The sequence below is a fragment of the Solanum pennellii genome, chromosome 7 (assembly GCF_001406875.1).
Source record: "Solanum pennellii chromosome 7, SPENNV200".
Lineage (NCBI taxonomy): Eukaryota > Viridiplantae > Streptophyta > Magnoliopsida > Solanales > Solanaceae > Solanum > Solanum pennellii.
Window position 1 is genome coordinate 68,488,219 of NC_028643.1, and position 12,670 is coordinate 68,500,888.

General features: G+C 36.2%; 2 protein-coding genes across 3 annotated transcripts in view; one reads left to right on the forward strand and one right to left on the reverse strand.

Moving 5' to 3' along the window:
• Positions 1 to 272: 272 nt before the first annotated feature.
• On the forward strand, positions 273 to 2,469 carry LOC107024701 (F-box protein CPR1-like). Its single transcript, XM_015225687.2, has one exon. It carries the CDS (start codon positions 1,158 to 1,160, stop codon positions 2,253 to 2,255), a length of 1,098 nt encoding a protein of 365 aa, XP_015081173.1. The 5' UTR covers positions 273 to 1,157; the 3' UTR covers positions 2,256 to 2,469.
• Positions 2,470 to 2,665: 196 nt separating this feature from the next.
• LOC107026326 (DExH-box ATP-dependent RNA helicase DExH6) overlaps positions 2,666 to 12,670 on the reverse strand; it is a 14,345-nt gene continuing 4,340 nt past the window's right edge. For both annotated transcript variants that reach the window (XM_015227253.2, XM_015227254.2), the window contains 8 exons: positions 12,388 to 12,549; positions 6,676 to 6,728; positions 6,351 to 6,384; positions 6,143 to 6,232; positions 5,042 to 6,046; positions 3,622 to 4,719; positions 3,179 to 3,436; positions 2,666 to 3,069 (listed from right to left, as the gene is read on the reverse strand). In XM_015227253.2, coding sequence (XP_015082739.1) covers positions 2,998 to 3,069; positions 3,179 to 3,436; positions 3,622 to 4,719; positions 5,042 to 6,046; positions 6,143 to 6,232; positions 6,351 to 6,384; positions 6,676 to 6,728; positions 12,388 to 12,549 — 2,772 coding nt within the window. In that variant the 3' untranslated portion in view covers positions 2,666 to 2,997. The remainder of the gene's footprint in view (positions 3,070 to 3,178; positions 3,437 to 3,621; positions 4,720 to 5,041; positions 6,047 to 6,142; positions 6,233 to 6,350; positions 6,385 to 6,675; positions 6,729 to 12,387; positions 12,550 to 12,670) is intronic.

Sequence of the window (12,670 nt, forward strand, 5' to 3'; positions counted from 1 at the left end):
TTCAATTTTTCTATAACCCAAACCCAAAAAAAATCAATGTATTTATTGGTTCAAATTTTCTCTCTCTCTCTCTCTCTCTCTATATATATATATATATATAATGAACCTTGTATTTCCGATGTGGCAAATTGAAGAGTGTGCATGAAAGAGAAGAAGCATGTGTGGATTGTGAAACCCATGAGTTTACCTCATGTCATTCCATTCCTTCAACAATTTGTGGACTTAATCAATTCATTTTGCAAAAGCAAATCTCAAAAATTAAAGTAAAAAGATTCAATGCTTATAAGCAAAAAAGATTCACTAATAAAGATGATAGATAGCTCTCAATGGAATTAATGGGTCGATATTTTCTACCAATCCCATGTTTCAAAGCTATAAATAATAGGACAAGAGGAGCATAGCTACTATATATCAACATCCCTCATCACCTAGCTAATTACAACTAGGGTTTAATTTCCAAAATTCTCACTCTTACAAAATTTTGAATCTTTTTTTTTTTTTTAAAAAAAATGGTGATTGTGAGAGGAAACACATCGTCTTTTCATCCCTATGAGATAGAAGCAAGGCTTGTAATTAGCTTTTATTTGAACAGAGAGTTCGAGAATGATGTTGATGATGACGATGATGATGATGGAGCAAAAGTAGCACCTGCAGCATAATATGGTTTGACATGTTTTCTTTTGAAAACATGAAGCTCATATATATAATATGGTTTGTGAAGGAGAAATTGGTGTCTAATTTTCTCCTTAGAATAAATAGGAAACTAAACCCTAGCTATATATATGAGAATTTGTCTTCTTATATTAGCCAATATATATAGTCTTCTTTTTCAACCTTTATATTAGCATTAGCACTTTTTTTATCATTATTAATTGAAGCAATTATATATTTAGAATTAAAAAGATGTCATGTCAAAATTGAACTATTTTTCCATTACACATCATCCTTAATAAATATGGTTGAATTTTGAGCATGGAAAATTGCTTCATATATTCCAAGAAATGAGGAACTTCAAACATTAAATTTAATCTCATATTTCAGAAATGAAGCTACATTTATGGACTACTTTAGATTCTCCTATTTTTGTTTCCTTTCTTACATATCCATTTGAAGAAAATTTAAAAAAAAAAACAAAAACAAGAGATTATTAAAGGGTAATGAATCTATCTGAAGATGTAATTTTCGAGATTTTGACAAGACTACCTGTAACTTCTTTGATAAGGTTCAAATGCGTTTGCAAATTCTGGTATTCTCTCATCAAGAACCCTAATTTCATCTCAAAACATTTGCATAACCTAAATAACAAACAAAATCATCTCCATTTGCTAATTAGTCGCCGCGGAAATATTACAAATAAAAGGATCCTCTCATTATCACAAAATGATACATTTGATGTTTTCATCAATCAAGATTTTCCAGAATACTTCAATGACAAATTTGGTCATATAAGACTTATAGGTCCATGTAACGGCATTGTTTGTTTATGTGGTTATCCAGATAACATTGTTCTATGGAATCCATCAATTAGAGACTACAAAATATTACCTCAATCACAAATTCAACGTCTTGTTGGATCAACAATACGTGGGAGTGATTTTGGATTAGGGTTTGATTCGAAGAAAAATGATTATAAGGTAATACAAATTTTATTTTGTCTATCGATTGATCGTGTTTTTGTTTATCAAGTTGAGATATACTCTTTGAATACAAATTCATGGAGGAAGTATAAAGGGGTTGTACCATCTAAAATAAAGTATGGTAATACTTCATGGAGTATGGTGTATAAAAATGAGATTTTTTGTTGGTTAGGTCAAGATGTTGATAATCATGAGGTGATACTTTCATTTAACATGAGTGAAGAGATTTTTCAGAATATTAAGTTACCATCAAATATTGAAATTTTTGGAGTGCAAGAAATTATGAGGAGTGTTTGGGTGATTGTACCATTTAAAGAATCAATTTCACTTATTGTTTATTGTTTAAAAGAAGTGGAGAAGTATTATGATATATGGGTGATAAATAATGAATTGGGAGTTGAAAATTGTTGGACTAAATTGCAAAGAATTGGTCCTATTTCTAGGGTGGAAAGGCCTTTAGGGCTTTGGAAAAATGGTGAGCTAATTTTGGAAAATAGCTCTGGACAATTAGTGATTTATGATCCTTCAAATCAAGAAATGCAGACACTTGGATTTTATGGGAAAAGAGGCAGGTTGGAAATAGTTGTTTATAAGGAGAGTTTAGTTTCGATATCGTAGATAATGTCTACATACATCCCACTCGATCTTCAGACCCAACTTGTGAGGTCATACTGGGTATACTGTTAATATTGCTTCTTTTTATGTGAATAGCAGAGGAGACAAATTTGAAAATGAAAGTAGTGTTAATTCATGTATATATATAGATGTTTTTCTGGTGTATGTATGTATGTATGGTTCGAGATGAAAGGAATGGATTTTAATTAATTGGCCACGCAGATCCTACTCAGAATGCACTCGCCTTTGAAACAATAGTATATATTTTTCATAGCTTTATGAACCCTTAGAAGTTGATATGAAACTAATTTCTTCTTGTACATAAATATGAGTCCGGAGACGAAAAGGAAAAAAAATGAGTGAAATTTCCAAAAGAGCAACAAAAACAAGTTTGAATCTCAAATACTGTAGGAGATGAGAAGGGCATATTTTGACAACTTTTTCTTTCAAAACATGCATTTCTTTGTTCTATTTATGGACAGTCAAATGCTCAGACTATAGTCGAGAGCCTTCGAGACATTCAGATTTCGTATCGTACAACAAAAAAAATACAGCATTCATCTGTCTTCCCTTTGATGTAGCAAAACCCCATTTTGATTCCCTACTGCATACATACAACACCCTATATGTTTACTTACTCTACCTTCTTGGAGTAACAAAAATGGGAAGATTCTTGCTGTTGCTTCTGTGAAAAGAAAAAAAAAACCTCTGTTGGTTGTGTGGAAAAATCTGTCTTAAGCCTGATTCAATAAGGTCCATTTCCACGTTTCCGCTTAGAATGACCTCTTTGCATGGTTCCTCTATGCGCAGACGATCCCTGTTCAGATAAAGACTCTTTCAGATACAGAGCTTTGAGCAAATTTAATCCAATAAAACAAGTATATTATACATATGATAATTTGATAATTGATTCCAATTTGTCTTACCTTTGGTACATGAATGCCACCTCCTCTTTGTTGATGCATATTGGGATGCTGATGCCGGATGTTAGGATTCATATCCATTCTGTTATTCCACCCAGGATCAGACTGACCAATCTCAGTAGCACCAACCATTGTAGTAAGTGAGTCCACAGGCTCATGCGGCAATGATATTCCTGACATCCCATTGTACGACAAGATGCAACCCATTGCATTTATAGAGGCTGCAAGAACCTCAGGAAGAACTTTTCCAGGATGTGTGACCTGTAATAACATTCACTTGCACATTAGACCAACCAAAAGCCACATATGTCAGTACTATCTTGACATAGCAACAGAATGATACCCTAATTACTTTGCGTTGTTTTTCTTTCTTCTCTTCTCATTTTGCTTGGGGGAGGGCGTAGGGAAGGTTCTCTCTTTAAAACAATGCAGAACAGAAAAATTACCTTAAATAAAATTGCTGCAGCTAACCTCTCTCTCAAGCAGTAAATTTGAGCAACATCAAGAGCTGTTGACTCAAAAGGGATCCATCTATCAACAATGACCTTAACTGTATTATCAGGTGAAGACATAATTTTCTCTCCTTGATGGGCTTCTGACAGATCTGCTTTAATATTACCTTCCTCGCCATTGTCCTCATCAGCATCTTCGTAATCACTTTCATCATCATCATTGTCATCATCATCATCTTCATTTCCAGGAGCCACGACAATCTCTGTTGCCAGCAATAACAGTGGGAGTGGCCCAATGACACTACAATTCCTTATAAGCAGACCTCCATCACCACGAGTTATCTCATCATATGCAATTAGTGGTTGGTCATAGAATTTTTGGAATGAAAGCTTGAAGTTAGTAGAATGAGGGCTTAATCGAACTTTATCACCACCTGCAGTCTCAATGACAGACTTCTTGTTATTTTTCAAAGGCGGGAGCAGTCTTCCAACCATAGGGTACAAACCAGCAACAAGAACAGCATGTAGTATGCCTGGATCCTGTGCGTTAAGGTTACAGGAAGATCCATCTCCGGGAATAAACCCATTCCTCAACAGTTCAGATGCAAGTTGTTTACGCATTCCTGATAGCATATGCATAGTGCCTGAAGATAAGAAGTACTTAGAACAAAACCTCGATTCTTGACCAGTTTCTTTCGCACTTTTCCAGCCCTCAAATGCAGCCACAACTGCTAATTGATCACTTCTTCCACCATACCATGAGGCTAACTCGGCTTTTGCAGCTGCAGCTTTCTTCTTCTCATTTGGCAACATGGGTAGCGTAAATGGATCTCTATAGTCAGAAGCGCAAGCCATAGTCAATGCTGGGTCAAGGCAGTTCAATAAGATGGAAATTAAAAGCATCTTGCTTGTAAGCGGATGAACTGGTAAAGATCCTAGCCTTTCTCCAAGCTCTGTAAGTTTCTCATCAAATGACAACGCCCCAATATCTTGAAGAACAATGATTGCATTACGTATGGTCTCATAAACCGGAGGGTCAAGTGTCTTCTGCAGGAATTCTTCTATCTTGCAATCAGGGTTAAGAAGCTTGACCTGCCAAAGAAAAGGCATTTAAACTGCTATACAGCAAGCTCTTTTGTTAAATAGTTTACATTCACAGTGAGTAGATTTCTTTAACAAAACTAGAATAATTTTCAAAAGCCTACTGAATTACTTTTTATTTTCATTATTACAAGTTTCTTCACCTCCTTCCAACCCTAGTTAATGTTTTCAACTACCAACAAGAAGCTTAATATATTTCACCTAATCATCTTTTTTATTTGAACTGGTAAAAGTTATTTCACCTAATTGTCATGCAAAGTATTTCTAGTATAAAAATCATATTCCCAAATGACAAGGAAGAATAATGAAGCACCTGAAGACATAGTTCCTCTATAGGAATCCTCTTAATCTCAGGAACCTGGAAATCAGGCAATGAAGCTGCTCGAAGTTTTGAATAAAGATGATAACAAATCCCTGGCTGGCACCGCCCAGCACGCCCTTCTCTTTGCTTTGCACTTGCTTTTGAGACCCATGAAGATTGAAGAGTTGATACATTATTATAAGGGTCATAACTTTTTTCTTTCATTCGTCCACTGTCGATTACATAAACAACATCATCAATGGTAATGGCAGTTTCAGCAATATTAGTTGAAAGAACGATTTTGCGGCAGCCTGGAGGAGGGTGTCTAAAAACCTTCTTTTGCTCCACAGAAGGAACCATAGAATGGAGAGGGATCACTGAAAACTTAGACTGATCATTGAAATAGTGGCTTGCTCTCAATCTCTCTCGTGTTCTGTTAATGTCCTCCCAACCAGGAAGGAAAACAAGGATGGCCCCGTCCTTCGAGTCTATGCATATTTTTTTTAATAGTTGTTCAATAAGGACATCATCAATCAGTTCAGGGTCAACTGTTGATAGGTATTTGTCAAGTAAATGTTGCTGCTCCTCACAACTGGAAGATGATTTCTCCATGTGTTCCTTAATTATTTCAACAACTTGTGTCTGATTCTCCTGCTCAGCCCAGTCTAGAGCAGTTTTCCCATCATTAGCACGTAAATGGTAGTCAGCACCAAAAGAAAGGAGCATGCAAATGTCACCAACGCGGCCTTTTCCAGCTAACACCATCAATGGCGTCACTCCACTCAAAGAATGCTGATAATTGAAAATCTTTGGGCCCCCTTCAGAAGATATTAGATCCAAAAGGGGATCCAGATCATCATCTGAAAAAGCCAGATTAATTGCTTCATCTAAGGCAACTTTGTACTCCTCTGTTAATATTGATTCCTCAGGCATGACAGTGGATGAGGTGGAGTCAAGGTGATTATTTTTAGTTGACTTTACAATAGAAAGTACATCCTCAAGATAGAATGTTTTTACCTGGCATAGGTGTAGAGGCGTGTAAATACTTCAAAAACTCACATCATAAATCAACAAAGAGATAAATCAACATAGAAACTAGGAGAAAGGTTTTACAGGATAAGTAAATCCAGGGACTCGGATAACTGGGCAGCCACCGAAGTATTTTGAAAAACGTTCAGCATCCAGTGTAGCACTCATCAGAACCTGTTTGGAGGTCCATTCAATTGATTATATCATAAAACGACATACATATTACTGGAATAAAAACAAGAAAAAGAGACACTGTTTTACAACAATACAAAAGCAAAATGAGAAGTCTTACCAAACGCAAATTTGGATATGAAGGAAGCAAGTCCCTACAAGTAAAGAAAGATCAACTTGAACATTTGCTGTTTCAGTGGTTTAAATTAAAAGAAATTTAGTGACACCTTTTTATGTTTTCTTGAATGAAAATGACAAGCTAAATTCTATAATCCAGACAGGTTTGCATAAGTAAGCTACAGAAAGGAGGTTAATTGACGTGGCCAGTTGGCAAGCCAAAAATTAGCACATTATAATCCCAACTCCCGTCAGAAAGATCATTCATGACGGACAAAATTATAATCCACGTATCTATGTAACTAATAAAATAGATTAAACCAATGCACCTGAGAATAGCGAGCATGAAATCGGAGTAGCGATCCCTCTCATGAATTTCATCCTGTGAAATTTGAAGTTTTTTAGGCAGTAAAAAACAAAGAAGAAGCACAGCTGAGAATGTGTGTCAAATTAGAAAATATAAGCATCACTACAAGCAGAAGTAAAGAAGGATTAACATGACAAATGAACTATGCAAGAAACCAAACACCACCCAGATTGAAGAAAGACTTGTGAGATACAAACATAAATCAAAGAACCAAGTAAAAAAGTAAATAAATGATGATAACAAAATATATTGTTGCAGAGAACTGTGATAGAAGGAAAAAGAAGAAAGAGAAATATGAACATCATAACTTCAGAAGGAACACACCAGAAACAGACAAGAGATGGAAGAAACAAAAATATTTACTCCCACAAATCTAAAACTTGCACTTGGGTTACGGTTTTCTACATGTAATCTTGAGTAATATTCAGGATATGATTCAATTCACAATGACATATTGCAAAAGGAGAATTGCTATATTTGACCATTCAGACTTTCTGTGAGTATAAAGGCTCTGTTAGAAACAAACACTCAAGTAACTCACTAATGTCATTGATCTATACATCTATCAATAATTATTTAGAAACTTGTGATTTTTGCCTCAAAATTATCTCCAAAAATACTGCAAATATTAGGAGTCTTCATATTACCCTAAAAGAAAGTTATGGTTTTGGGGATAGAAACAAAGGAAGAGTCTCGCATTTAGATTTAGCAAAAGCTTGAGTTGGTGGTAGTTAGCTCGAGTTCCCCCAAGAAGGAGAACACTTAGTGACCTTCCGTAGTTAGTTGTCTAAGACTCACATTGATAGTTAAGTCCTTAGTAAGGGTGATAAACAGGTAAAGGTCTATCCTGAGTGAGAATCTTACAGGGGCGGCTCAACGTAATTGGGGGTCTAAAGCAAAATTTCAATTCGCGGCCTAATATATAATATACTTTATATACGTATTTATTCAAAATTTATTTTTTTTACACTATTTAGATGGAAATTATTAGTACTTAATATTGTTTTTCAGTTACTAGCTTTAGGTAAGATTTTATTAACTCAACATTGAAAAACATCCTTTAAGTGATGCAATTATTATATGTATTGTTAACATAGTGCTATAAGTAGTAACTTTATTAATATTAAATAAAGATAAGAGTAAGAACCATGAATTTGACACAAGAAGTTGATGACTTGGTATACCTCATTTTAATATGCTTTTACTCTAGTAATGCTTGAAACTAAAATTTAAAAAGAAATAAAAAAGAATTTGTAATTCACCTTTTCCAACGCTTTTCACTATTAATTCTTATTTTTAACAAAGTACAAAGATGTTAAAGTGGAAAAATTTTATTTTATAAAAGATCATATTTTTTTATCAGAAATAATTAATTTTTCTAAAAATTTTAACACATAATTTAATCTTAACAAAAATTTGGGGCCCCCAAAATTTGGGGACCTAAGGCAAAGGCCTTAAAGGCCAAAGCATAGAGCCACCCTGGAATCTTACAACCGAAATAAGCTCAGCTATGGATTTGGAGCTTAAGAGAAAAAGGAGGGTTATGTGAGATCAGCCAAGGATCAAATGGGGTTGCTTGACTCAATGTTATCAAAAGCAAATAGCGCAAAAGAACGCCAAGGTCTGTTGAGGCTTTTAAGTGCAAAGCACAAATAAAGCATGTGCTTTAATTCAAAAAAGGCACCAAGGAAAAAATAAATACAAATATGTATACAAAGAAATTGAAGACAATATGATTAAGTGAAATATCAATTGTTTAGTTTCGCCTCTTTGGAAGAGGTTCATTGGCAAGGAAAAGTATGTCTTAGAACCTTGATCACGACAGTAAAGCGCACATAAAACAAGGTGAATCGTTCAACACGTGTTGAGCCTCACTGTAAGGCTTAAGCGCTTTAAGTGCCTTTGATAACACTGGCTTGACAGTGGTCAAAACTCGGGAGATGAGGGAGAAGATGGCGATGGGGGCTTGGGGGAGTAGTGGTGATGCAAGGGATAGGACAACTAATTGCAGCAAGGAAGCAACGAGAAAGTTGTTGTGGGTCTCAAGGGGTAACTTTAGAGGACATTGAGGGGATTGGCGGTGGAATGGAGATGTCCAAGAGAAAGTGGAAACAAAGAAGGTTGCTAATGCAAAGTTGGTGGAGAGCAAGGACAGGGAGGAGAAGTGGATGACTAGGGAAACGTATAAGATGGAGAGGAATAAGCATAGTCAAAGGTGATGACAACAAAAACAAAATTTTTCAAACATTTCATGCAGAACTAGAGGACAAAGGCAGGAATAAAAAAATGTACAGGCTAGCCAAGGTGAGATACCTAGACCAAGTGAAGTCCATCAAAGACGAGAAAGGCAACATATTAGTGGATAAGGGACTCATTACACGGAGATGACATACATACTTCCAAAAACTCTTAAATGAAGACGGAGTCAAGGACATTGTGACGGGTGATTTAGAGCACATCGAGAATCGTCGAGATTTTGGGTATTGTAAGCATATAAAGGTTGAGATGGTTAAGGATGTTATTAATCAGAAGAGCGAATGAGATACCAATGGAATTTTGGAAGATCACAAATAGGCGGGTTTAAAGTGGTTAACTAAGTTGTTAAATGTCATTTTTAAGACGAAAAAAATGCCCAAAGCATGGCGGTAGACTAATGATTACCCTGTACAAGAACAAGACGATATTCAAAATTGTAACAATTACATGGGGTTTAAGTTGCTATGCCACATTATGAAAAATTAGGTGAAAGTGGTGCGGATAAGGATGAGGAGGGGTATGTCTATTTTCGATGACCATTTCAGTGTCATGTCGGGGAGATCTACATGTCATTCAGATAGTAAAAAGATTGGTGGAAATGATCCCAGAGACCTATAGGTGTACCGACGGCATACATTATGACGATTAAGGACATGTACGATAGAGCCAAGGCCTGAGTGAGGCCAATGAAGGAGACATGTAACACTTTCCAGTCATGATGGGTTGCACAAGGGTCATCTCTAAGTTCCTTTTTGTTTTACCTTGGTGATGGATGAATTGACATGCCATATATAAGGTGAAGCACCATGGTGTATGAGCAAATGACAGAGTATTGATTGATGAGAATCCTAGTGGAGTTAACCCTAGGCTGGAGTCTGGACGTTTGGAGACAAACCCTGGACTCTAAAAGGTTCAAGTTGAGTAGGTTCAAAACTAAATACTTGGAGTGCAAGTTCAATGATGCAACTCATGAGGTTGACATGGAAGTGAGGCTTGATACCAAGCCATCCCCCAAAAAAAGAAAGTTTCAAGTGCATTGGGTTTTAAATTTAATGACATTGAGAGATAGACAATGATGTTATGCATTGTATAGGTGCGAGTTAGACAAAATAAAGATTCACCTCCGAAGTCCCTGGACGTTTGGAGACAAACCCTAGACTCTGAAGGGTTCAAGTTAAGTAGGACAAAAACTAAATACTTGGAGTGCAAGTTCAGTGATGCAACTCATGAGGTTGGCATGGAAGTGAGGCTTGATACCAGGCCATCCCAAAAAAACAAGTTTCAAATTTAATGAAATTGAGAGATATGCATTGTATATGTGCAGGTTAGACAAAATAAAGGTTCACCTCCGAGGTCCTCTATAATAAGAATGTTTCGCTAAAACTTAGAGGTATGTTCTACAAAGTGCCTATTAGACAGACTATGTTGCATGGGTGGCGTATTGGCCAATTAAGAACTTTCATGTTCAGAAGATGAGAGTTACAAAATGAGAATGTAGAGGACTTGAGGTGGATATGTCAACATACTAGGACAAATAAGATTAGGAGTAAAAATATAATGAACAAGATGAGAGTGGCCTTCATGATGGACAAGATAAGGGAAGCGAGGCTGAAATTATTCGAACATGTGAAGAGGAGATGTACACATGCCCCAACGAAAAAGTGTGAGAGATTGGAACAAGTAGGCCGAAGAAGAATGGGGGAGAGGTGATTAAAAAGAATATGGTGTATCTTCGGCTTACCGAGGATATGACCTTAGATTAAGGGAAAGGGAGGATGTTGATTTAAGTAGAAGGTTAGTCGGTAGTTGAGCATTGCCTTGCTTTTTTACTAGATAGGGTTGGTAGTAGTTTGGTGCACCGTACCTATTTCTTGTCCTTCGATATCTATTACTATAGATTGTTTCTTTTTGATGACCAACTACCGATTGTTTCTTGTACTTTCGTTACCACATTATTTTGTTGTTCTTTTCAAGAATATTATGTAATGCTTCCTTTATTATTTGGTACATCTTTTTTTCTTCTATATATTCTTTTATATGTGTTATTTGAGTCGGGGGTCTTTCGTAAACAGCTTCTCTATCTTCAAGAGATAAGAATAAGGTTTGCATACACTTTATCCTCCCCAGACCCTACTCGTGGGATTATACTAGGTATGTTCTTGTTTGTTTATTTGTTATTACCCTAAAAGAAAACACTAAGAAGATGCATGGAAATGCAAACTTATGACTCGAGAGGAGAGAACTATGAAATATTTTGTAGGGTATCCCTCAGTATTCAAAGATTGTTATGTTATCATCATCGTGATAGATAAACTTGTCAACTTTATACTTCACATTGTTGACTTCCCCAGATGCTAGTATAGTATTTTATAAATTTTTATGACAAGGAAAACCGCAGTCGCTACTATTTGGACGCACACAGGGTAAAACCCCAGCTCCTATGCAATAGCTTGCAAACTACACAAGAGAGTTAACCCCCACTAGGCAAGCCCGATGCGACGAGCTCGACCCAGAAAGAAAACCCCTTGCTTTTGCTGGCAAGGGGTTTTGAACTTGAGACCTCCAACATGGAAGTCCCAAGCTCAAACCAACTATTGACAGTTATGCCTTAAGCGCAGGAATTAAAGAAGTATGTTGATTCTGATCAAGCCCTACATTCCTAAAAGGGAAGAAAAGGCAAAAGCCTTCAATTAGAATTATTTTGCAAACTCAAATTTACAACTCAAAATGGGATTCCAACATAATGATAAATGGTCCATTTTTGTTATGTTGCATTTAGATATTTTTATGAAAAAGAAAAAGTGCTAAGCATAATGATAAACCAGACTACACGAGAAAGCTCCACATGCTCCTCAAAAGATAGCAATAACTTTGACCATGAATGCTTATACTGCAAAAATCGAATATAATTCTGTTCTATGTATCGGCAAAACCCCTCCATAAATTTAAAGAGCAACAAAGCTTTTGTAGCATAGAAACAGAACTAAGATTTTGCACCAATCAGCATCAAGGTTATCCTAGATATACTTTCAGCACATGATCTCCAGATGACCAATGAGTAAAGAGGCCCTCTCGTACATCTTAAAGAAATGCGTTAATTTAATCTTCACGTCATTCTTAATTGCAACCACTAGGTTTTCCTAGATATACTTTCAGGACATGATCTCCAGATGACCAATGAGTAAAGAAGTCCTCTTGTACATCTTAAATAAGTGTGTTAATTTGATCTTCACCGCATTTTTAATTGCAACAACACAATTGAGTTGAGAGAGGCAGTGGATGATGCAGTAACTTCATAAAAGCAGTTGATTGACAGCTCACAAGAAGAGGTCAAAGCATATGTCAGAGCAGTAATTCAAGTATAAAATGCTTCAAAGCATATGTAAGAACATTCATTAAAGATTGAAATGATAAGTACCACAATGATGTGGGTTATATCAGAAATGGGATCCTTGCCCATTTTCCCCGGAGCCTCCTTGTTGTAGCTGGCACTTCCATTGGTAATCAGGACCCTAAGTAGAATCCCATTGGTACAAAACATGATTGATGACTGCTTTCCACCTCTGCTTTCCATCCGTATCTGGAATTCACCACAACTCAGTAATTAAAGGCCTTACATAACTTTACATGCGAGTTAAGAGGCAAGAAGACTTTTTTTCAATTTTTTTTTGTGGTGGTGGTGGGGTGTGCCGTGCGCGTGT

Excerpts from the sequence above, each read along its gene's own strand:
- LOC107024701 (XM_015225687.2), top strand. The coding sequence starts at position 1,158 with ATGAATCTATCTGAAGATGTAATTTTCGAGATTTTGACAAGACTACCT.